The sequence below is a fragment of the Phyllostomus discolor genome, chromosome 4 (assembly GCF_004126475.2).
Source record: "Phyllostomus discolor isolate MPI-MPIP mPhyDis1 chromosome 4, mPhyDis1.pri.v3, whole genome shotgun sequence".
NCBI classification, from domain to species: Eukaryota; Metazoa; Chordata; class Mammalia; order Chiroptera; family Phyllostomidae; genus Phyllostomus; species Phyllostomus discolor.
In genome coordinates, this window is record NC_040906.2 from 182,346,209 (window position 1) to 182,373,552 (window position 27,344).

The 27,344-nt window shown below is 35.6% G+C and overlaps 1 protein-coding gene across 4 annotated transcripts in view; it reads left to right on the top strand.

The window, feature by feature from the left end:
• The window catches only part of LAMA2 (laminin subunit alpha 2), a 516,934-nt gene that overhangs the window by 419,460 nt on the left and 70,130 nt on the right, over positions 1 to 27,344 (top strand). For all 4 annotated transcript variants that reach the window (XM_036024687.1, XM_036024688.1, XM_028508983.2 and 1 more), the window contains 5 exons: positions 7,618 to 7,720; positions 19,100 to 19,216; positions 20,672 to 20,854; positions 22,431 to 22,436; positions 25,040 to 25,194. In XM_036024687.1, the coding sequence (XP_035880580.1) occupies positions 7,618 to 7,720; positions 19,100 to 19,216; positions 20,672 to 20,854; positions 22,431 to 22,436; positions 25,040 to 25,194 (564 nt within the window). The remainder of the gene's footprint in view (positions 1 to 7,617; positions 7,721 to 19,099; positions 19,217 to 20,671; positions 20,855 to 22,430; positions 22,437 to 25,039; positions 25,195 to 27,344) is intronic.

Here is a 27,344-nt window from a genome sequence, read left to right on the forward strand (position 1 = left end):
ATTTCTTCTTCTACATCAACAATTCAGCAACTTATCTACAAACTGAGTGATTCACACAATAATAACAACTATGAAAAAGTCAGTGAGGATCTAAGTAACCTAAAGAAATATTGAATAATCTGTGTGGGAAAACAGTGTTCATTAAGCCACCCTGACTTTAGTGATTTTCTTTGTATGGGATACACTCAATTGAGTCAACTTGAAAAAATCTATTGGAAACAGAGAAGTAAACTGCTATTTATGATTCAGCACTAGACATGTTTGAAAATTCAGGACATCAAATGTTAAAACTCAAAGTGTGTGTCATTAGTCAGGACTCAAACTCTTTGGGATGGTGCTACAATGCAACAGAAATCTGCTAGTTAGGGATTTCCCCCTGCAGTGGAATAATTAGGAGGAAAAATCGCCATGTTGAGTTTGATTCTGGACATTAACTGGAAGGAAAACCTGTGCCTTCTGAGGATGCTGTGTGACTCGGCAGGCACTTCTCTATTGCCTTGACTCAAAATCAAGAGTCCTTGTGCTGCCCGCCCACCCTCCCCCCAACAGCTTGTCTGGTCCCTGCCTCTGCAGCCAGCGAGTGGCGTGCACGTGTGCCAGAGCAATGGCTGGCGTGCCACCACGGTTGGAAACCTGTTCTCACACTTAGTTACAGATTTCCAAACCTTCCTTTGGTTGTCTTTTTCATTGTTCTCATCTAGCTGAATACTCAGTCACTAATACCAAATTTTCATGATTTTGAGGATTTCCTATTTCGTCCCCAAGTCCCCTTTCTGCACTAAGTTCCTTTCACTCTTCAGAGATTCGTCTAATCCCTCTCCCACTTTAGGACACAGTATGCAAGGCCAGGATCTACAGCCTTTCCACAGGTTTCGGACCAAGGCCAGCACTGTGGCTTGTTTCTTTCCTTTTTTCTTCTCTTTCTTTAGTGATTGGTTTGGTTAATCACTTTATCGCTTTAGCGGTTAATCACTTTATCAGTTAATCACAATCACTTTAGTGATTGGTTTAGTGTTTGGTTAATGTTGTTTTATTATATCAAAGTATCACAGGAAGACATATGCTTCAAACAACCTGCATTAAATTCTATTTTTAACACAAAGAGTATTTTTAATCTGTTTATAATCACAAACTGACTTCTTTCTTGACTCATTTTTATTCCCTATTTTAGTTTAATATCCTGTAGCAGTTTTGAAATATAAGTTATAGTAAAATACATTTAAAATCAATACAGTTACTTTCTTATTTTAAAATTTTGTATGACCTTTTTTAATTATTACAAAAACAGTTTGTGTCTGTTACAGAAAAATAGGAAATACAGACAAGTAAGGGGGAGAAAAGAGAAAATGTGTGTAGTCCCACGAAACACAAATACTTTTAAAAATGGTGTTTATCTGTCCACACATTTCTTATGAAAATAGTTTACATACAAATGGGTAATTTTATCTGTTTTTATAGATTAATATATCAATATTACATGCACACTTTTTATATTCTTAAATTTTTAGAATGTATATAATCTAGAGTCTACCATTTCTTCTGAGAATTTTATTATAGTAAGAAAGTTCTCCCTGATTTTTATCAACAGTCTAACATACCAAATATAAATTTCTTTCATGTATACATAAACACATTGCAGCTAATGACCACCCTTATATATACCCCTGCACATTTTGAAATGTTTTCTTTATTAAGAAGATTCTAAATTTAGCCCTAGCTCATGTGGCTCAGTGATCAAGTGCCAGCCTGCAAATCAAAGTATCGCCAGTTCGATTCCCAGTCAAAGTACATGCCTACATCCCCAGTGAGGGGCACGTGAGAGGCAATAGCACACTGATGCTTCTCTTCCTCTCTTTCTCCCTCCCTTCCCCTCTCTAAAATAAATATATAAAATCTTTTTAAAGGATTTAAAATTTAAAATCATATAAGTTATATATTATCTCAGCATATTATTTTCTTCAGAAATGTTCAAGACTCATGTTCTAAAAAAATTATCTCATAAAGGATAGGTCATAAATCATTCTGTTAAATATTCAGTTACTACTTTCTTTAAAAAGCAAAAAAAAAAAAAAAACCCCAAAAAACAAAAAGAAATATTCTGCATCTCTCCTTAGAGCCAGCTCTTTCAATGAATTTAGAAAATTTAGCTCTATTAAGAAGTTATTTGAGAGCCAATTTAATAATGAATAGAAAGTAAACAATAACTTTCAAATTTACTTATTTAAGTAATAAATCACTGGGGTGCAGGTTTACCATCCTGAAAACTTACCTTCAGGTCTTATCCTCACGTCTTCTCCAAAAAGAGGCCCTCTGACAACACTTAGATATCTCTGTGCTCTATTATGGCAGTGATCATCTTCTTTATAAAGGACTTTTTTGCTTTTCTTTCCATTTCACTCTAGTTCCATGGGGAAGGGCAGCATCTTTCCATCTTCGACTAATCAGAGCTTACTCTGGTGCTTGAGACTGCTAAAAATTTTTGTGGGGTAAATTAATTCATTCATCCATTAATCAGTGACATGATGCTTTAACAAGAGTCACTATAAATATTTAATAAATTGTAAGAAGAACAAAATTAAGATGTAGTAAAAGCTATTTAAGTGCTAAACCCTCTGTTAAAACTTTCTAGACATATTTGTCTATATCATTCCTTCTTTAATTATCTTATATTATTTCACATTTTCTATAAATGATTACTAACAAAACATACAATTATTTATATATAATAATATTTTACTATGTGTGATTCGGTAAGTTTTTATCTAATTTATATATAATGTATACATACATATATACACACAGAGAGAACTTACAAAAATACAATCTCTAAAAAAAGAAACATGCCTTGCAACTCTAAAAACCTCATTTATATTTCACATACACTGTAGACACAGCTCAGAAACTCAGATGTGATGCTTATAAATATGTATGAAGTATAATTAGCTTGGAAAATGCTTCTTCATCACCTGTTCTGATAGTGCTGATGTGCTTCAGTGCCTTACTCGGCGATGTTGGGAAAAGAACTCTCCAAATTCCAACGAGTTGCAACAGTTCTGTTCATCCACAGCATTTTAGTATGTTCCTGTTGTCATATGAAAGGCTTGTCTTTTAACCCTGGATTGTTGGTATGCTGCTCATAACTGACACTTGTATGCCATCAGCCCTTTAATATTTTGGAGTGCCTCTCAAAACATTGCAACTTGTGTTATTCTACCATATCTCTTCAACCCAAACATTTCACTTCCACTGCCCTTGCCTGAGGTTACAACTCTTTTTTGTGGACTACACTATTACAATAGTCAACAGATGCATCCTTGTCCTCCCACACAGCTGCATAATTCGTCTCCTTGGACTGAGGTTCTGATCACGCACACCTACGCAGAAACGTCCAATAGCTCAACATTGCTTATTGTCCTGTTTCCTCAGTCAGACATTTACACTTTTCTGAAATTGACACTAATCCACCTCATAGCTTAAGTTCTTTGCCCTGCCCTTTATAAACTCCACAGTCTTTTTCAACCAAAATACTTGTCTCTCATCTACACATCAAAATTCTCAGCCTCCTTGCTTTTCCTGATCTTATTGCTATTATATCTGAGCAAGAAGTGGTTGACTAAGGATCCAGGAAGAAATCACTGACTTCCTGAAATGCAAGAAAGGGAAGATGCCTGGAAGCGAAAGGCAGGAGATATTCATAAATGCAAGAAGATAGGAAGCTAGCAGCAGGGAAGTCTATCAGCAGATGGACTTCAGTCAGAGCTCAGCCATGTTGCTGGATGAAGGTGCAAGGGTCCAATGGAAGATCAGTAAGTTGATAATCATCCAGGCAGACTAATAAAAAAATTCAGAAAAGTCAGCAATATCCAATATCAGGAATAAAAGTGGTGAAAACCTCATTTATCTAAAGTAAACAATAGCTTTCAAACCTACAGTTTCTGCAGACAGTAGAGGTTAATAAGAGAATATTATAAACAACTTGATGCCAAAAATTCATCAATTTGAATGAAATGGACAAATTCTCTGAAAATCACAAAACTATCAAAACTCACAGGTAAATAACTTGAAAAGAAAAGACTCATAGACCACAGATTGACAGCACTTGGAGGGCCTGGGGGTGAAAGGATCGAGAAGGAAGGACTCATGGACTTGGACAGCAGTGTGGGGATTGCAAGGAGGAGGAGGTGGAAGAGGGCATAAGGGAGATAAACAGTAATGGAAGAAATACAGTAAAAACAATTAAAAACAAATGAATAACTTGAATAACCCTATATTCCTTAAAGAATTTAACTTGTACTTAAAAACCTTCACATACACACACACACATTCAGTTCCAGATGACTTCTCTTTTAAATTCCAATAAATATCTAAGGAAAAATAGTAATTTCTTCAGAGAATTGAAGAGGAGGAAACATGTCTCACCTCATTCTATGAGGCAAGTTACTCTGATGCAAACCAGACAAAAACATTAGAAAAACTTGAAATGTATACGGTACGAGAATTCTTGACAATGTTAAATCAAATGCAACCACTTACTAAGACAAGCTGCAAACTAGGGGAATATAGTTGTTAATTACATATTTGAAAGAGGCTTTATATTTAGATTATGCATAAATATCTTTCAAAACTCAATAAGAACAAATTACCCAATAAAAATTGGACAAAAGATTTAAACAAACAATTCACCAAAAAAGATGGCAAATAAGTACATGAAAATATGTTCAACATTATTATTCACAAGGAAAATTTAAATTAAAACCAAAATGATGTGCACTCCTATTAGAATGTCTAAAATATAAAAATGCTGACTATTTGGAGAATTGGCAAAGATGTAGGCAAATGTAACTGCTGGAAGAAATTTCGAAAAAGGTTAGTAGTTTCTTAAAAACTTAAACATACACCTTCCATATCATGTAGCCAGTCCACTTCTAGTGTTCACTTCAAGATAAATGAAGGCATATGTTCATACAGAGGTTTGTACACACTCATATACATATTCTATTTAAAATAGCCAGAGCTAGAAATAATCCAAATGTCCAGCAACAGGTGAATGAATAATTAGATTGGAGCCTATCTATATAAATTAAAAGAAGGGATCACATTTCTTTTGGAGGGAGGAGGGTTTCAAGGCTCTTTTGTTGTGATGGAGAAGACACATAACATAAAATTTACCATCATGAGTATTTTTAAGAGTGCAGTAGTGTCAACTCTATGCATGTTTTTGTGCAACAGATTTCTATACTTTCATTTTGCACAACTGAAACTCTACACCCATTGAAGGTGTCCCCGTTTTCCTTTCCCACCAACAGAAGAAATCAGATACACATGGATAAGTCAGATGCACACACAGCATGGGTGAATGTCAAAATAATTACACTTAATGAAAGTAGCCAGACAAAGGAAGAGTACATACTGGATGATTCCATTGATATAAAATATTATAAATCACTAGTAGCAGTGGAAAACAGATCAGTGTTTGTGTGGTGATGAGGGGAAGACCAGGACGGGTAGAAGGAAGAGAATAAAAAGAACTGATGGAAGTATTCTCTACTTTGTGGTGATGGTTTCAGCTTATGTCAAACCTTACCAAATCGTAAATTGTAAATATGTCAGGTTTATTTATGCCTTAATATAACTTTTGACAAATGTAAAAAAAAGCAGAGAAAAATGGATATTGGACATGATAGTCATTCGACAATTTCCACAGCCCAGAATACAGCCTCTTTCTACTGCATTGCATTAATTTTCTAATGCACAGCAAATCAACTCTTTCTCTTTCCTTTTCCCCTATGCCACACTTTGCATATCCAAGATTAGCTGTAAGATTTTGGCTGTTAATTTCTGATCAGATCGTTTCTGTGCAAAGGCATTCATACCTGAAGGCTATAAGGAAACCTTTCTCTGCTCTCGCTCTCTCTCCTGTTCAATCTAGTCTCATGAATGCCCCTTATTACTGTGGTGATGCAGAGTTATCTCCCGAAACGTACCCTGTCCCTATTCAAACTGACTCCAGCTCCTGAGCCTCAAGTCTCTTCTCTTCACGTGTGCGTTTTCTCTTTCCTCCTTGTCACACAGACTCAGCTGTCACTTCTGCTGTTTTCAAGTGCCTATTCAGAGACTCTTTGTCCTCCTTTTTTTGTAATTTCTTCTTTCTAGTTTGTTTTGATTCAGAAAACTTATAACCAAGGAAGTAAGAATGGCATATAAATTTGGAACAAATATAGAACCTGAGTGGGTAATTGAGGTTTATTTTTTTTTAATAAGGTACATTGGATTTGTGCCATTTACATTGGCACTCTTGTTTTTTTTTTTTCAAGATAAATGCCACTTATGTGGTGTTATTGTGTCTAACTTCCAAGGAAAGCTATAAGACCAATAATTTCTGTGTTTTCAGTTGAAGAGACCGTTCATTTTCCATAGAATAATCCACCAGAATTATCACCTCTTTTCCAAATGCTAGATATATATGCACAATGTCCCTTTTATTTATATAGATATTTCTAATATGTTCATTTGTAGATATCATAGCATTCTACAATCAATCTGTTCTGTGAGCAATAGATTATTTAAATGAAAGCTGTTGGTATAACAACTTAAGATAAATTTTACTACAACAGTATGAAATTCTATAATCTTTCCTAGTTTAATGCTCAAGTAATGTGACTGATACAAGAAAAAAAATGTTATTAAGTCCCTGCAAGTATCTTTGAAGAGTCTTATGTCTGGGGTTACCTGAATTCAGATTTATAACTTCAGCAGTAAGTGTTTAGCATTCTCTAGCTCTTCCTGCACCCTGAAAGACTTTCCCAGCTTAAAATGTAACGTAAGATCTTATTTGATTTCTCTCTTGGTATAATGTATTATATAATGATTATGCATTGCATGTAATACATATGTATTATGTATTGCTGAGGAGCAAACGCTATTAAAATGGGTAACTAGACATTAAAAGTAAATTATTCTTTTCCCATACCATTGTATTATCTTTGTGTCACCTCTTTTAATCCAAGGCTCAACAAACACACTATGCTGAGAGATGGTTGTGGTTCAGAGATTGTCATTTAGAAGATTTTGTTTTGCCATAGTACTTTGAGATGCACTTAGAAAAGGAGTGATGTTCTTTCTCATTTCAACACCTAAGGGACAGGAAATGCCCTTCGCCCAAGATGCAAGTGAAATGTGCTTAGGGATAAAGTCAGTGGATGTGTTTAGATGTTAATTTGCTTGACTGTTTTTCAGCCCTTGATAACACTGACGGGGTGTCCTTGCAACATTGCCAGCCACCATGCTTTCAGATGCTTCTTTATCTCTTCATTTCCATAATAGTATGCTATCATAGTCGCACTTTGTCCTCTCCAGAATCTCAAGTTACCTTGCCAGCCTCACTTTCTATACATGTCCTTTAAATTTTCAGAATCTTCAGAGTTCTCTTCCAGGCCTTCCCCTTCTCCCAATAAAGAGTCTGCTAACTTTAATCACCAATACATACTGTTAATTTATTATTCTAAATGTGGAGTCCAGAATGCTATCCTGAAAGTAAACTCTGTATACCAACTACGTGCTAGCTATGTCTCCATAATTCTACGGTTTGGCTGTGACACCTCTTTCTTCTCCCTGCAGGCAACAGGTCCTCAGGGTTTATTAAAGGAAGATGCCAAAGGTTCTCTTCAGAAAAGCTTCGGGATTCTTAATGAAGCCAAGAAATTAGCAAATAATGTAAAAGGTTAGTGACCCATTTTTATTATTATTTTCAGGTCAAGTGTAATTACAATTGGTAAGATATCTTGTTACATCATTAGAAAAGTATTATAGTTTCAGCATGATTTCTATTATTATTTTTATTATCTGGATTTCATGCAAGTAAACTATCTCACCAGTTTTACAGTATTTTTGTCCTCACTTTCATCTTGCATCGGGTAATATTTTATCATTTTAAAACTAATTTTTAAAGCATCGTTTTATCTATATCTAAAGTTTAGTAACTTTTAAATGAAAGTGTAATAAAATTTTAACCACACAAAATCCCACTTTCCTCTGCCTCAAGAAGTCATAGTTACAAAGGAATGAATCAGGCAGATATAGCATAAATACCTCATCATCCTTCTTTCTTTTTTATCAAACTATCTTCTACCAGACTTTCAAGATTTAGTGCAAATGTTATCCTCTCTAGAAAACTTAACACCCTGTCTAAATGACATGCCCCATTTTTGTTCATCATATCTTTCTCATAGGCTTCAGACCACTACAACCATGGGCATACATTTCATCTTCGTGAGGATATACACAAAATCTTTTTAACTGGTACTTCTAGTGTATAATATTGCAGTTACTGCTCAAATCAAGAAATAAGCATGGTTTTTAAATAAAGGGATGGTGGCCGTCTTTACTAACCTTAGAAAGAGAAAGGGTTTTATACTTACTTATATTTGTTTTTCTCTAAACAAATAGTCCATGGCCTCCAATAAAGGCTACAGAATTACAAGTTTTGTCTCCAGCATAGATGGCACCTTGATAGTAAAATGCTTTGGACTGTGTATCACTGGCGAAACAAGACTTCCTATACACATAATTCTGTGCAGCAGACTGCTCTTATTATCAGCTGAAGAGTAACTATAATGAGCCAAGACCTGTTCTCCTTTTGGACAAATTGGGTTGATCTCATGACTTTGTGGCCACCTTTCCCTATCCGACGCCCGTGCTGGAGCTGCAGCTAGGGTGAGGTGCATAAGGTGAGTCACGCAGGTGCAGGGAGAGATCCTATTTTTTACTTAAGATTTTAATGTTTTGTTCATCATTGATATTTTTAAATTAATTTCAGTTTTTAAGTATGTCAAAGTCATTTTATCTTGAATATTGAATTTTTTGGTGCCCCTTCAAATTTTACACTTGAGAATGCCTTAGTCACCTCAACCTGCTCCCTGCCCTGTTCTTGCCTCTATTATAAAAATGTAGAAATAATTTTCTTTTTAGGGATTTTTTCAAGAAAAAAATAAATCTAAGGGTAGGATTTGTAGAACAAGTTAGGAGACAGAAATGTTCATTAGTTTAAATGTCCTTTTTTGTACTTCAGGTAGTACATTATTTAAAGTAATGAAACCCACAAACTACTCAAGTCATAATTCCTCCAGAAATCCAAGCCAACCTCTGACAAAGATGGGAATGTTTTCTTGCTACATTATGACATTCCTCTGATTTGTGGCCAATTACAGAAGTTATACAATGGCTGTTAATCAGGGAAATGCCATACATCACCACCAGGAGCTGCTGAAATAGGCCCACAGAGCAACACTCTTGACAGCAGCTATTAAAATAGAGGTTTAGTCATTTCTCTCTCTATGGCGCCTCAAGTTAGAAGGAATAAAAATTGTGAGGCCAGTACAAGGTATATCCTCCATATTCCTAATGTTTTACTCAGTTCAATTCAGTCCAGTCCAGTTGGTTTGTGTGCTTTAGTCACAAAACTTTAGACTTAATGCTGCTCTCTCGCCATTTTTGTGCCATTCTTGCCTTGAGAGAGTCTGAACTTGCCGGGAGCAATTTGTTTGGCTTTTAATTTTTGCATATACATTTGTTAAAAGTGAATCTGCCCTTGTGTTCATTTCAGATTTGAAGTTAGTCTACATTGTGCTGACTGAATGTCTATGGAGACAAAAATAGTTTTGTTGATGGATATGGGGCTTGGTACAAATTGATGACCATAAGAGTCAGGAGATGAATTAACACTAGTTTTCAGATTGACAAGAGATTTTGTCAATAAAATAGCCAGTTGAGATTCTTATACAATATGAACAGGATGTGGGGGTGGGCTCCACCCACAGAGGCCCCTCCCAACCAGTCCACAAGAATGAGAATAAGTCTACCAAGACTTGATCTGCTTGGGGAGGAAAGGTTGCCAATCTCTCAGAGGAGATGGGCCTTGAGCCTATTCCTCAATGGGCTTTTATTGGGTCTAATTTGCATAGGAATACAGGGTGTAAAGCTCATCAATCACTGTCAGGCAGTAATGATCAAGCAATAGATAACATTCAAAGAACTATGAGGGCTTATTCTGAGTCAGGGACAGATTGCCAAAGGGCCATAAAACTTTGAGAAACAAACTCATTTTATGCTTGGACCCTTATCAGAAAATTGAGGGCACTCTTAGCAAATTAATTTCACGGGATTTTATGCATTCTTCCTTAGGCCTGATGGCACCCTGGGGAACCACCCATTCCTGCCCAGGGCTGCACTGTCTTCCAGCATTGTTTCAGGCTTAAATCAGGCAGTGGAGGTAAGGCAGCCAAGAGATTAGGAGATTTTTTACAGGCAGAATGAGGACTAAGGCTATGTCAAAGTGGAGGGATGAGGGCCTAACACCCATTTTTTCTATAGCCTCCCAAGTCCTTCCTTGATGGCCCCATCATGACCATCCTTATCTTAAGTTGTCCCTCTCTTGAGGAATCTTTCCCATCATTGGCTAACCAGTCATCCACCTGAGGCAAGCAGGGTGAAGTAAAGGGGGCAGAGGTGGCACCGCTGCTGGGAAAACAAGTTTTGTCTGCTTAGTGGCTTATGGTCCCAAGATCTTTTTACTAAGCCTTAGCCATGGGGGGTTACAGCTTCTGAAACCTGGAAGGGTGGTTTCCCACACAGGGCAAGGGATGAAGTTGAGGACAGTATGTTACAAGTCTGAGAATACTAAGATTTTACGGGTATATACCTTGTCATATATAGAGTAATGTTTCAATTTTATTTACTTCTTAATTTATCCTGAATGTTTGTCTTTGCCCAAATTAAGTGAAATTATTTAATTACTTAGGAACAAACAGATAACATGTCTTTGAAATGGATGACACTCACACGAGATACAAGTATCTATTCCCACACCCCAAAATATTGAATCAGTGGCTTGCATCTCATGCGTTGCTGTCCAGCAGAGAACAGCACCAAAATTATTGCAACATTAATTTTTTATCCAGGAAATCAATATTTTCCTGCTATACTGTGATCCTCCAAACATTCAGTCACTCAGTCCAGACAGTTATATCACAAAGGTTCTGCAATCATGCATGTAATGCACTTGCAATTTCTGACCTGTTAAGTTTCTGTGTCATTATTTTAGATTACAAAAGAAGAGTAAACAGAAATACTGCAGTGATGTTAAACCAAAGTATGATACACAGGTTAAATTTTGGCTGAGGCATTCTCTTATTATTAAAGGTCCACTCCTTTTGAATTCACATACTACCATTTGCCAGAGTGAGACTTTCCATAAGTAAGCATGCGAAAGGCAAACAAGATCTGTCCCGTTGATTAAAAAAAAGAAAGTTTTTTGGAATATATGGGTGAAATCAAGTATAGATCCTCAAGCCTACCACAGTGCAGGGAACAGAGCCATGTTCTTTTGTAGAAATTGCTGATTCCTGATACAGAGTTGTATCAGGAGCTCCTCTGTTGCAGTGTGAGTAGAGAAAATCAAGAAAATAAAACTAGGTCAGACTCGCTTTAGGAGTTAAAATGGAAAGCGGCAAAATACTGGCAAACATGGAAAGGTGAGAACTACTGAAACCAAAGGGTACTTGTCGTACTTAACCGCGTTCAGATTAAGTCTCCTTTAGAGTACCTTGCTGACCAAAGCAAAACAGACCTGCAGACCCACTGCCAGGCTTTAGAGCTTGTCCCAGAGGAGCCATATGCAGTTCTGATGTCTGGTCATTTTGATTTCTCATCCCACTGGCTGAAGAGAGGACTCCCCTCTCCCTTGATATCTTAAGCCTTTCAATATCCTGCCACAGACAAGTGCCCTTCCCTCCTCTCCTCAGGCTTCCTCCTATGACCCTCCACTAGGAGGAAGAACATATTCAGTTGCAGCGAAACAGTTATTGAGGGCCTGTCAGACCCTGCGCCCATGTTGAACAAGGTGTGATTTGGCACTTTTGGATCACGACAGGGTTTCTTAGTAACATCTGTCTGTATGAGCACATTAAGCAATCTCAGAAGTCCCCAGGCATGGTCACTCTAGTACACAAGTCAGGGAAAAGAGATAGTCAGAGATAGGACACGTCCCAGTCTCATGACAGTAACTGGGGAAAGGGAAGCAGAGGAATGACATGAAGGAGGGTGAGACGTACAAAAGGTGGAAAGACAGTGTGGCAGCCTTGTCAAATGTATTGACAGGTGTCTTGGCACAGACTCGCAGCTCTCGGTTTCACCCAGCTTTATTCCTCGCACAGCTGCTATTGCTTCTGTGCACATCTCAGGAGCCTGCTCCAGATCATAGCACTGACTTAGGCAGCAGGCTCTTTAGAAGTCTCAGTATTAAGAAGACAAAAGACTATAGACATTGAAAAGTTATAGTAAAGTGACTTGAGGGAAATTGTACCTTTGTATGTTTTTAAAATATTCAAAAATAAAAATATAATGTATTATAAGGAAATTAATAAATTATAAAGAGTAGTCACATAATTCAGTAAAGTTGGCTGCCTGTAGTATGTAAAAACAGTCATGTAAGTTGAAATATTAACAGTTTGAGTAAACTGCATATATGTAGTAGAGCCAATACTTTAGCCCGGAATAGCCTGGCTCCAAAGTTGGTGCTTTTAACCACTGCTGGACAAAAACTCTGGGCTTCTGCCATAGTCCAGAAGGTGACACATTAACATTCATGGCCCCAACAAATGTTTGATAAATGAGTGAATAAGTGGATGAATACCTGAGAGTAGAAGGAGTCCCTCATTACCAGGAAGGTCAAAATCAAGGTTTCCATGTGATCCCATATAGATCCTAGACCTAGTCCAAGAATTACAGGTACAATCACTGCAGAGACTAACCTATTCTCCCTTCTGAAAAGAGGGTCTGGGAAAAAAAATGAAGCACATTTGTAGGAAACAGAAGTTATATGGATTAATTAAATTTTGTTTTACAAAGAAATTCTAAAGAGAGAATCTTTCTTCATTTTTTTTGTAAAGGAGCAAATAGGAAGTGATAATGAGTCTATACAAGTAGTGGTTCATAATAAGACAAATGTCACAGAAATGAAAAAGTTCATTGCAAAATGTTATCTAGATGGCAATTTGGTGGTTGAGTATATTTAACCAGAAACTTTCAAAATTAATAGCAGGTCTACAAATTTCACCCTTGTAAATGAGGGATTTTCTCAAAGTATTTATTTGTGCCCTGTTCATATTAAGACAAAATAAAATTTCATTTAAAGAACTTAATTAGATGATTTTGAATAGTCAACTAAAGTATTTCTGCTAAATCTGAAAATGTCACTCTTGTGTTTAGTTGAAAATGAGGGCCATATACATATGTTTAGAAACTATAAAAGAGAAATAAGCAAAATTAGTTCTGGACCATGAAGTTTAAATAAAATAGAAGGTGAATTATAGATAACATTATTGAGAACTGGCCAATACACCAGGGCAATTATCAAACCAATGTGAATTATCAAACTACTGCGAATTATTTTGTTACCATTTACTAACTGCTTATGATAAACCCAATGCTTTCCTATATATCCTACCATTGATTTATCATATCAGTCATATGAAGGAAAGTGTTATTTTCATTTGATCCATGTAAAAGATAAGGGATAGAAGGCATTTTAACTCACATCTTCCAACTCTACAACCTTATTGATTTCATGGCACTACACTGCTTTTTCTAAAGGCTAAAGTTTTGGAAAAGAAAACATTACTAATGACTAAAGAAATTATTGGTTAACAGCTTTATTATGATGTATTACATGGAAGAGTTCAATATTAGTTCTAATTTAACTAAACTCTAATATTAAGCACAGTGTTAGGAACATGAAAAACATGAGTAAATACGTATTATAAGTGGAAGCAACTTACAACTCTGTCTAGTGAATTTCATTCTAAATACTGTATTTTTTGGACTATAAGATGCCCTTTTTTTCTTTTTCTTTTCCTCCCAAATTTGGGAGAAATAATGGTCATTAATGGTGCAGTTGAGTTCTGTTTACATTTACATTGGTGAAATATGATGTTATTTATGTTATTAAATATTTTACCACATATTTTTGCTTCAAAATTTTTTCCCCTATTTTCCTCCTCTAAAATCTAGGTGTGTCTTATGGTCCAAAAAATATGGGTATGTCTGTCTTGTCCATGGTCAGGCACCAAAGGGAGACGATATTGTCAGGGCGTGTGCACTGTTTACCTTTGCTGCCCTGTGTTTTCCCCTCACTTTATGACTTCTGTCTCTGTCAAAGCCAGTTCTGCATACTGGTCGTTCCAGTGTATGAGACAGGATCAGAAAGGGAGAACCAAAGTTGAAGAAGTTGTGTAGGTAGCCTTTGAGATTCGGTGGTGCGATACCTACAGAGAAAGTAAAGAGAATGATTTAGCTGCAGCTAATGGGCCCAAAAGCTGAAGAAATAGGAGAAATTCTACCAAATGTTGCTGTGGATTATAAATTGGATCCTTTTCTTGATCTCCACAAATTGCAAGAAAAGCATTGGGTTGGATTTTTTTAAAAACTATCAATGATTCTGTTTCTTGGGCCATGTTACATTTCAAACTGGACTTCAAGCATTTCCCCTCCCATTTGGTTATAGGTACACACCACTTCATTTATCTTTCCATTTACAGCCACCTGAAGTGCTTCTTTTTTTCTAGGTTTTCATTACTGTAGTTTTGGGAGTTTTCTATTTTAAAACCTGGAATCCCTCTCTATACACAACTACTGCCCTGTTTCTGTTGACAGAGCTATAGAGTGTATAGACTTGGTTTGAGAAATTCTAAAAACTACTCCCAAAAATGACCAGAACCTAAGAAAGGGTGATTTAAGAAGGAATCGGGGTCAAATAGCTAAAACATCGAAATCAGGCCAGTCAGAGTATTTATATTTTGACTTTTTAGTACAGAAAGCAGAGGATCAACATTTTTGCCTTGGTACTTGAAGAACAGAACTGACAATGTTTCTCAGATCAGTCCTGCTTCAGAATGATTGGCACAATTCTGATCTCTTTAGTGTTTGCTATCAGAATACATAGAACAGTCTAAACCAAGGGATGCCCTTTAACTTGATGTTTTTTCACTGTTCATGAATATCCTTCATCTCAGAACATTTTGAATACTTCATCATTTAAACAATCAAGTCTGATCAAGAAGCTAAGAACTGAAATTTATGTCATTCCATTTCCTTAACTGATGAAGACTTTCAAGTTAATATCAAAAGAGCAGCCCTTTAACTATTCTCAAGGAATTAATATAAATATCACAGTTATCATCAGACTGGCTGAATTTCTGACAGTATACTTTCATAGCCTCTCCAAAGATTTTATTTTAGTCCAGACAATAAAAATAACATAAGTTTTTAAAAAGATAAATTGTGATTGACAAAGGAGAAACCTAATTTCTTAGACAGTATATTTTGAAGAATTAGCATTAAAAATAATATTTTAGTAACTGAAATAGGCGCATTGCTATTTTAAAGGCATGTTTTGCTGGAATATTTTACACTTTGTGTTTTAGTGAGGTCAGGTCTTCGGCTTGGAACTTAAAAGAAGATGCAATAAACAATAGTATGTGCCTATATTGCTGTAGTATAACAGTGGTTTAATCTGCCTGCCTGTAAAACTCTTATATGGAATGAAGTGGATCATTAGTTAATATGTTCAGTATTCTTCTTCACATCCAAAACACTGACAGTTGAGTACTCTATCTTCATTTCCCTTCCCTATTCTTCCCAGATGAAAGCCAGTGAATGAAGATTGTTCTCCCACTGCCAGAGGCCCGCTCAGTTCCTCTGACAACCCAGAATAATGAACTCTAAAAGGGATGGGCACGCAGTCAAATCAAGGCTGCTTGGACTCTGTTCTGCTAGATGTAGTCTCTCCTGGTCTGCCCACTCTGGGTACCAGGAAGGTGATGAAAATAACAGCCTTGGTGTTGGCAAATGACAGCCTCCCATTGTTAAAGTTGCTTAGGTATATTTTTCAACTATTTTAAATAAAAGAACAAAAATATCTGCACAATGAAAACAATTTAGCCAGCACAAGCAGGTGTGAAATGAAAGGTTTTAGTACACCCCCTTCACACCATTAACTCCCTTGCTTGTTCTGTTCCTACTTCCCATCTAAGTCAGGATTCTCTGGTATGTTCTTCCCCAACTACCCACCACCAGACCTACCCTGCCCAATTTTTGTTTATGCATCAGTCTGTGTATGCTCTATCTTGCTTATTTTTATAGAAAGTTCTTAAGAATCTCTTTCTTTCATATCAGCCCCTACTTATCTAATTCTTTTTAAAAATTATAATATACCACTGCATAGATATGTCACATTGATATAAAAATCCCCCAATACTAAGCTTGTTTGCTATTATAAATAAATATCATATGGATATCCTGGGAGATATATATTGATATACATTTACAAGTATATTTGTAGGGTAAATTTCTGTCAGTAGAAATGCTGACTCAAATACATGTCTATTTAAAATTCTAATAAACTTATTAAATTGCTCTTCAAAAAAAATGACAACAATTTGCACTTCTACCAAACTCTTGTGAACACATGGTATTATCAGACATTTATTTTCCCCAGTCTGAGAGATGAAAAATGTTATTTCACTGTTCCTTGGCTTTACAATTGTTTAGTCATGGAAAAGTTATTTGCTTTATTTTAAGTCTGTGATTATTTCTATTTTATTGTGAACTATGATTTCTATATATTGCTCATTATCTTTTGAAATGTGAAACACTGCACAATTTGCCCATTTGCCTCCCATTTTTCATGTAGGCATTGTTAACTCTCTCTCAGTCATTCCAATCTGACCACAGGAGGTCTGTCCAGACAGTATCCAGCTGTGTAATATGAAAAATAGAGACATCTGTTGAAGAAGATACAAAATACAAGAAACATTGTACATAGGACAATGATACCACAGTCCCCTTTAAAGTAGGCACCTTGGGACCTCATGCAGTTCTCCCAGTCCCCATCAGCTGTTCCATTGTATTTACCTGAATCTCATCGATGGTCAGAAATCTCTTCCCTTTCAAAGGTGATTTTAGTTTTGGGAAAAGCCAGAAACCACAAGTACCACAAGAGTCACCTGAGTGATCAGATGTTTCGCAAAAAAACTCTGCATGATATGTGATGCATGAGTGGGCACGTTGTTGTGATGAAGCTGCTAATCACCAGTTTGTCCCTGGCTGTGGCCTTCTGAATCATCTGAATAGTTTCTGCAGAGGAATGTTCATGCTTAACACAAATTTGATGCAGATTTGTAACTCTACTTGCTCAGTCACTTTGAATGTGATGGCCACACAGCACACATGCTCACTCAACGGCGTCTACCTCCCCCACTGACTGGTACAGTGAAGTGGTCCTTCCTCATGCATGTGTATTCCAGTCCACTCTCCTTGGTTGCCAGGTTACATAGATGTTGTGCAAACCATTCTCGTTGTATTAACAATGGCTGAACTTTTTCTGGCTAGACCTCATATATATATATATATTGCTGACATGAGGGTCATAAGATTTCCTTATCTGTAACGAATTATTTTGAGTAACAAAGGAAAAAGAGGAGAGACAGGGAGGGGGAAAGAGAGAGGGAAAAAGGATGGGGAGGCAGGGAAGAACACTCCTGCCTAATGTGCTCCACCAATCCTTGCTTGACTGCCAACCCCTGGTAAGATGCAGCAATTGAAAGCGTAATTTCTGAAATGAGACTTCTCAAATTTGAATCACACCTCTGCCATTTAATAACCATGTAAATTTATAAAACTTACTTAAATTCTCTAAGCCTCAGTTTCCTCCTTTGTAAATTGGAGATGATAATAGTGTGTACATCATAGAAGTTAGGATGTGAGGATTAAGTAAACTAATCCAACAACGCTGACAAGCACTAAACATGGAGCGTACACATGTTCAGCGGCTGCCAGTCACTCCTGACACTAACTGTTGGCCAGACCAGACCAGGCGGAACTAGGGCGTCCCCTCCTTCCCGGTCCATTCTCAGTGCGCTTCCCTAATTGTGGGCTCTGCCTTCAATTTATGTTTTGGATTTCTGGGCAGTTAATTTAATCAATTAGCAAGCATCTCCCAAGGGATAGAATATGTTCAAGAAACAATTTGCTTCATTCAGTCAGGGGAGGTAAAAAGTATTGTGGGAAATATAGAATTTTATATCTTTCATTTATTCAGTTCCATTGTTCACTAATAAACAATGTAAGACAGAGAAGACAGAGTCAATATTTATATACTTTTGGAGTTTGATACATATCTAAGTTAAAATGTTCAGATGAATATTCTTTTATCAGCAAATGAGATCTTTATTTTCTTTCCCCAAAACATTTCATAACTTTTATTTTTTATATTATTACCCTCAGATACTGAACTGCTTAGTTACTATTATGATACAAACTAACCTAAAGTTTGAGAAATGTTAAGATCCAATGGAAAGAAACTGGAAATTTTACATTTATAATATTACATCTAGTAAATGACATTTTCAATGATAAAGAAAGAATGCTAAAATAGCAAGAAATAAACTTGCATAAAGCTTATTTGAAGGCAATTTGTACAACATGGTTTTCTCTATTAAAAAGTAGGGCAGTTTAACAGAAATATGCAAGAAATTGTTTTTCCACTCCTTTGATTTATATTTGTTTCAAACAAGTACTAGTAAGTGATGTGGACTGAAATCGGGAGACTCTACATAACAATCCTATTGATTTGAGATTTGTTAAAGCTAGTCCAATGTTCCATTTTGGTAATAATTTTTTTTAAATGTGACAGTGGGAGTGATGTCAGGAGGACATCATCACAAATACAGTAAAAGACTGATTCTTTTGAAATTTTTCCTCCACAGAAAATAATCAATTCAAATCAGATACCAAGAAGAAGACATAATTGTTGAACATGTTGAAGTGTCAAAGGGCCATACACGCACATATTTTAGGTTATGCTCTGAAATGCATGTATTTATGGATAGATGCCAATAAACTAAATAAATTTAAATGAATTAAATCGATTGTCTTCCTTTCTGGAAACTTTGCATTACAGTAACCTGAAATCTTATATCCAGGTATAAGCTCAGAGATTATTAAAATTATTTTGTCTTTTGTTGTTTGTTTTGTTTTCTGTTCACAGTAAATGATGACCATTTAAATGGCTTGAAAGCCAGATTAGAAGATGCCGATGTTAGAAACGGGCATCTCCTGGGAGCCCTGAATGACACTCTGGGGAAGGTATCAGCAATTCCAGATGGTGAGCTCTCAGGACACTGCAAATCGTGTCAGCTGTGCTGAACTTTTAAAGAATGTTTTATTTTTTAGCACTTTTTCTAACATTACACTCGTACTGTTGTTGGGACATCAGACACTTATTTTCTTATTAATTCTTCTTTATGATAAGAAACTAAACAATACTTTGTACTGCAATATTCCTTATCACTTGTTGCCTTAGCTGACATCCACAGGGCTATGTTACAAGAAGGAAAATACAGCCATCTTATTACTGTATTTTTGTTTCATGCTTCAGCCCAGGAAATCTTACTTTAGTAGAAAAGTATAAAATCATACAGACACTGTTCTCTGAAATGTTGATGTACTACCAGAAAATCACAGGTTGTTATTGTATTTGCATTAATAGGTGAGAGCCAACTGCCTCAATGCATAATTCAGCCAAGTTCAATTCTTTAAATGTCTCAGCTTTCAAAGCCATTAACAGCTGAACCATGTCTGTAATATCGTCCTACCTATTACAAGTACTTGAAGTGATTGCTTGGTGCACCAAAAGCACTATTCTTTAGGTTACTCTATGTATATTTTTCATAGTGTGACATAATAACAAGGGTCACTAACATTTATTGAGTGCTTACTCAGTGTGTTCAAGTGTATGTACTCCTCATACTAATCCTGAAGTGAATGGTACTATTACTCCCACTTTACAGATGACAAGCTGAAACATAGCATATTGAAGGTCATTGTTAAAAGCGACATATATGAGATTTGCACCCCACAGCTTAACTTCAGAGCTTGTGGTCTTAACCAGTAATCCACATATACTAGTAAGCGTCTATGTCTACAGTATATTTTCTTTATACAAATGTGATCAAGAAAACAAATGCATATGTTTATACAATGCAGAAAAAAATAAAATCTTAATTATTTTTACTTTTTTTAATGTGAAAAATCCAAATAATTTTCTAGATTTTCGTATCACCTCTTCAGTAGTAAGAAAGTATATAGTAAATTTCCAGGGCTGTAAACAAATGTAAATACATGAACACGTAGTCTAACATACCTAGAAAAGTCTGTTATCTGTCTCTACCCATCGACTAAAATACATCGATTCCACCCACCCCCCAACATGGATGGGCAGATTAAGTCTTAAACCTACTTTTTATGAAGCTGTGAGACTCATGTGGATAAATTTCTCTCTTTTATATGTGCAACAGCAAATCACAGTATACCCCTTTACAGTGAACATTTAGAATAATCACTTTGCTCTCTTAAGAATTAATCAGCTATTCATAGCAAAGGTCCCTGAGAAAATTGAATTTGGCTAAAGTTTTACTTCATTTGATACAACTGAATGAGCCAAAGTTCAGTCTTTCCCTTGGTGCGTGTGTTGCCGAGGTCAGCCAGCTGTGGCCTCGCTTTGGCAAACGTGGATTAAGTCACTAACTCCAGACCCTTGGTTTTGTTTCTCTGCTGACAGATACAGCTGCTAAACTGCAAGCCGTTAAGGACAAAGCAAGACAAGCGAATGACACAGCAAAAAATGTACTGGCGCAGATTAAAGATCTCCACCAGAACCTCGATGGCCTGAAGAAAAATTATAATCAACTAGCAGACAGCGTAGCCAAAACCAATGCTCTGGTGAAAGATCCTTCAAAAAACAGTATGATCCCCTTTCTCATTTTGATTATGTCATTTATTTATTCACACTAGAAACATACCCTAGTCTCCTACCATTAGAGCTGGAAGAGACCCTCATAGTGGTGTAGTCTGTCTTCCTCGTTATATAGACAAGGCTCAGGAGTTGAGTGTTTCTGCAGCTCCGGAGCTGGAATTGGAACCCAAGTCTCCCAGCTTTGCACCATGGCTGTTTCCCTCCACACTGTGTCCAATCAAGGGGAAATTAGGAATTCTCAAAGTCTGCCTAACATTTGGTATAGCAATGCCAAATACCTTTAATCCTCCACTGTAATTGAAAATATATTTGTACTGGGGAAATGGTATCCTCAAAGCTGGTGATGTTCCCTGGAACATAGAGGTCATGGAGCATTGCAATTAGAACATGATATTAAAGTGGTATCAACTTGAAATCATTAACATTAAAAAATATTAATATTTTATTATTTAGATTTTAGTTGTTTAACATTTTCAGGAAATTAAAGCATTTATTTAGTTTACCCAGAATATTTCTTCACATTTTTGTACATCACATCAAATTATATTTAGTTAATAAGAACTTACTGAGAAATATAGGAGAACTTAACATAACAATACTTTAAATTATTAAGTATAGTCAATATAGGTAAGGTTTTTCCGTATTTTTTCCATTTGGTGAAATGATGTTATCTCAGTATGTGATTTCACCAAAAGAGACACTGCTGTTTTTGGACTTGTTACTCTCAAGAGAGTAGTAGCCTTCTCTACATACCAACATTTTCATTATCAGAATATTTGTACAGTACAGCAAAAGCCCTGTGATCGACATTAACACTATATAATTCAGATACTGGTTGGGGGATCGAGCCTGAGTTTTCAGCACCATAGCCTCAAATCAAATCCCAGTGATGCTGTGAAATAACAGACACTACCAGCACAACTCCTTCAAGGGCAGGAAGAGTGCAAATAAATACAGTGTGCACATCGGACCCAAGAAGGATTTATGCCTAGCCATTTCTTGAAAAAAGAAAAAGACAAGATACACTGGTTTTCTTAATTTATTCTTATGTAAGGCCAGAGAGAGTTTATCCCTATAGATCAAAAATCCATCGGAATAAATGGTTCAGATGCATGGCAAATAAAATCCCCCCCCCATAAAGGAATGAACATATATTTTAAAGTAAATATCACTATTTCACTTATTTTATAATTTAAGATATCATTTCATTCAGTTTCAGATTGATTCTTAGCTGATAGTGGCCTTTTCATAATATTTATCTCTACTTTTTTGATCCTGTTCTCTATGAAGATAGTTAATTATGTATAAAATTAATTAAACAGGTCTGTTTTATATTTTTTAGAACATTATAGTAAAGTATCTTTTAATATGAACATAGGCCTCAAAATGGCAGGTTTTTGTGTGCTTTTATTTGATAACACTAGTTTGACTTAAAATGGGATACCTGTGTAACTAGTACCTTTTGCAAAAAGTATCATTTTGTGATAGTCAAGTGTCAAGAAAATATTTCCTCATGAATTTTCTAATTTCTTTTTGTTTTACTTCCACATGAAATTACCTGCAGAAATCAGTATGTATATATTTATTTACATACCTTTCAGTAACTTTTATGCTTGATTGCCTATTGCAAAAAGCTTCAGCTCTGCATGTTAAGTTTGGGTATTGCCTTAAACGTGGTATAGGTATTCTTTCCAGTGTCACAAGATTAATGCTATATATATAAAATAAATATTTCTTTATAAAAACTAATATGTGAATATATTTGATATGCTTCCAGAGAATTATATTTAGAGACACTCATAATAAAATAAAATTAAATCTTAACAAGCAATCACTGGGTAAAAAAAATATTTTCTTAAACATCCCATAGTTTTAATTCAAAATCAACATTAAAACTGCAAAATAGAAAATAGTCATAAAATCCAGCATATCAGAACCTAAGAGACTGTCCTCAGTGGGAAATGAGTGCAATTACATTACCAAACCAGCATTGAAATAAACAGTTTAACCAATTCTATAGGTTAAACAAAACAAAATTAACTAAAAGAAGGAATATGAAAAAACATGACTGAATTAGAAGACAAAAAAAATAATGGACCTGATCAATCTAAAAGGTGGATCTTTAGGAATTTAAAGATAAAATATTTTAGATGTTTGGCAGACTTAATCAAGAAAAGTAAAGCACAAATAGACAAAGTTCTCAAGGAGCTATAACTAGATAAGAGTAAATTTGACACATAAAATGATAATTGGCAGACTCTATGCTTATAAATTTTAAAGCTTAAAAAAGATAATTTTCTATAAAAATAATATCAAATTTATCTTCAGAAGTTATTTAAAAATCTAACAGTCAAATAGTTGTGGCAGAAAGAAGCTTTCAAAAACTACTGCACAAAAAATCATCAGACTCAATATCACAGATGATTTAATTTAAACATTCAAGAAGACAATTTTTTCATTATTGATTTGAGAGAGAGAGGGAGGGAGAAAGAGAAGCATCAGATTGTTGTTCCACTTATTTATGCATTTATTGGCTGATTCTTGTATTTGCTCTGACTGGGATCGAACTCACAACTTTGGATGATGCTCTAATCAAGTGAGCTACCCAGCCAGGGCCCAAGAAGATAATTTCCATATGATTTTAAACTTCTCCAAAAGATAGAGGAGAAAAAAGGGAGGGGGTGTGGAAGCCTGCAGAATGCATTTTAAAACAGCTGGTAGAAACTACTAAGAAGATTAGAAGAAAAGGATCTATTATTTACTGCCTAAGCCTCGGTAGTCTTTGCTTAACCCCTCTTCTCTCTTTCTTAGGAATTTAAAGCATTTTTCCTCAATTCTAGAATAATTTTTCAAATATCAGAGTAATACTGGAGAGTTAAAAGAAGGAAAAATTGACAAGTGTTTTATTTAAAGTTGTACCAAATGAAAGAACACGTGTTGTTATGTTGAATATCTACACAATTATGTAACAAGGGCTTTGACCCCAATAACCTACATCAGGAACCCTATGTTCATGATCCTGAGACCCCGTGTTAATGTTAATAAGAGACCTATGTCTTTTTAAACATCGCTAACAATATGACTCATAGTTATGAATATGAGTTCAAAATTCTTAGTTTAAACTTAGTTTAAAATAATAGTTGCCTTCCTTTTAAACACTTTTGATTAATTCCTGAGGATTAGTTCCCAGTGGAGCAGTGTCAGCCAGAGCGCAGATCATTCCTAGTCCAGCAGGGCATATAGCCTTGGACCTTAAGCAGTTTCACTTTTTAATCAGGGTCCCAATGACAGAAAACAGAATGATGTATGCTTGATCAGATAATAAAGGATGCAGTTTGGATAAGACTGCCAGCATGCTAGAAGGAGAATAATTGGTTTTCCCTGTGTCATTTGCCCTCTTATGAAAGGCACACTCTGCATGTCCATGGATTGGTGATAAGCTTCAGTCATTTTGGGGTTATACCCCTTCTGAAATTGTCAATATTCAACTTTTTTTATCTACAACAATGGCAGTTTAATATGGTTCAATATAATATAGAGAGCAGTATAATCAACTATTCTTCAAAATGAAAATGATCTGCATCATGAAAGATTTAATTAAAGTATAAAATAGGCCTTTAGTCTAAGGGTTGTTCAACATTAAAGGGTTTTCAAAAGACATTTTTGATAGCTTCTCTATTTAAGATGTGCAAATAAAGACTGAGAAGAAGAAAGAAAACCACTTTTGTGTGAGAGGCCTGATTTAAATACAAGTCTGGTTTGGACAGACTAGGTGACATTTTAAAGACACTTTCATTTCCCTGATTCTATGACTAAAATTCTGTTCTGTAAAGGTTGGCTTGTGGCTAGAAATGAAGGATTGAATTAAGTTTAGCATATTCTCAACCCTCAACGCTAACTTCCAGTTTCCTCACAAAGCCAGTGCTGGCCCTCGTCCTCCCAAAGCTCCTCCTCTGGCCTGCTTGAGTCCCAGCTAAAATATTCCTGTTTGCCATCACAAGCTGATGCAATAGTCATGGTCTTTCTTTTGTCATGTGGATAAGATAAAATTCTTTTAATTATTTAGTTAAGCATGCTGCTGATTTCACTTGCATGTGTGTGCATGGATGCATGTGTGTATGTGTGCATGTGTGTATGTGTGTGTGTGGTATGTGCTAACCTTGTCCCGTGCAGTTGCAGATGCAGATGCCACTGTGAAAAATCTAGAACAAGAAGCTGATCGACTGATCAGTAAACTCAAACCCATCAAGGAACTAGAGGATAACCTGAAGAAAAACATCTCTGAGATAAAGGAACTGATAAACCAAGCCCGGAAACAAGCCAATTCTGTAAGCTGTTTTTATTTTCAATATCAGTCACTGGTTGTGGTTTGGTATTATTTCTGGGTGAAATATCTTCCCCAATATATATTGTTGATTGATTTTTATTTCTTTTTATTTACTTGAAGTTATTTTTAGGGGAGTTGGGGAATGAAAGGTTAAGTGTTTTTAGTTTTTTTCATAAATTTCAAAAGATAACTCTTGAGAAGAATAATCACCACTAATTATTTTATAAATTGAAATTCTGATGTATTTTATAATTATTTAAATAGAGTAAAGCAAATTGCAAGAATACCTTATTTTCATATACTAAAGAAGTATGAATGAGAGTGCCTTGCTCTTGATGAAAGCAGAAAAAGGCAAACCAGTGGTGAAGTAGCAGGAATTAATGAACAAGGTTATACGAAGTAACAGGAAAGAGGAACCATTCTTTACTGTATATTTTTTTGCTTGAGTATAAGCAATAATGTATATTATTTTGGTTACAAACTCTGTAACCAAAAGAAATTTTGTAAAATTTCTCTGTAAAAAGAAATTTCTAAGAAATTTTTATAATTTATTTTTTGGAGGAAGAATAGGAAACACCTAGCTCATCTCAAAATTTTGGTCTTTATTAACAACTAGAAGACTATTAGGATAGAAGCAGAACTTTCTAGAAAATAGCATTCTAACGAATGATGGCAGAATTGTTAATGCCACTATGAAACTTTATCTAGCTGAGTAAAGTTATCCCCATGATGGTTTTTAGAAATAGAAGGGGGAAAATAACAGTTTTCATGCTGTCATGTTTAAACTCAAATCTTTATAGATACCCGTGTCTTCCATCTCACAAATTTTGTTTTCCTGACAGCTGGGAAGCTACAATGACTAGAAATGACCTTTCTTAATCCATCAATTTATATTTTTCTAGTAGTGACCAGGAATATAAAGCCAAGTGACAATGTATCCATGGTCCTCCTTTCTACATATCTATCACCCCTAAAGAAGGCCAAGACAATAAATTCAAGGTGTTCTTTGAAAAAGAATCCATGACTGACTGAAAGAAACTTAGAAAACAATAAAAAGATTAGTGAGGATAATGTACATAAGCTTAATAAAAAATAGCAGATACAGTTGAGAAGGTATTTATTGAGGTACAATATGAAAATCATGTAGGCAGTAGGAGAACAGGTGATCACTGTTTAGGTGAATCACCAGGCAAAAATAAATCAGATCTCACTCTAAGATTTGGTGTTTTCCCTAAGATTTAATGAATGTACAAAAACCATCTCCTAGGTTCAAGGCAACTTGCTATGAAGTACACAAAAATGAACAAGGAACACCCAAAGTTTATACTGTAGTAAAAGAAATAAGACTTGTACTCAAATAACTCTAAACTAATGCAGAATATTGTACTGCATTGTATGAACAATAGAAATGCTATAAAGTTATTAAAGGAAAAATCACCTCTGATAGGGACCAGAAGATTCCCTGAAGTGAGGGATTTGAGCCAAGTGTTAAGTGGCTTAGTGCTGGGCATGGGAGAGAGCAGACGGGCAGGAGGGGAGCAACATTCTTAGAAAGGGGAATAGCTTGAGCCAAGGCAGAGAAAGAAGAAAGCTGTAGGGTTGTTTTCTGAAGGAGCTGTCTAGTTTGCCAAGATTATTTATTGGTAAAGTGAACTTGAAACTGGAAAGGTGTGTAGAGGCCAGGTATTGTCAGGCCCTGGAGAGTGTAAGTTAATCAATTTCATTTAGCTGTGATTGTACCTGAAATAAACATTATTGGTGAGGGGAAGCTGAAAGGACCTGTTTATAAACTATAATATAATCAGAGCTGAGCATTTTGAATATGAATCTGGAAGTAGTTTGTGGGGCAGATGAGAAAAACTACAAAGGAGGAAGCGAATTTTGCATTGCAAGAGCCAGTTGTGTTCATGGCAGGAGAAACAACAGACTGATACACCACCTCTGTGTTTGGCGTGTTAGTTTGAAGAAGCGATAGTAGTGAGTATTCTACTGTGAATCACACAGCCACATACTCTGCTTAGTTATCAGGTGGGAAAATCTGAACAGTTTTCTAATTTTTTTTAATTTTTCAAGTACAGTTAATACACAGTATTATATTGGTTTCTGGTTTACTTCCTAATGATTAGACATTATATAAGTTACTAAATGATG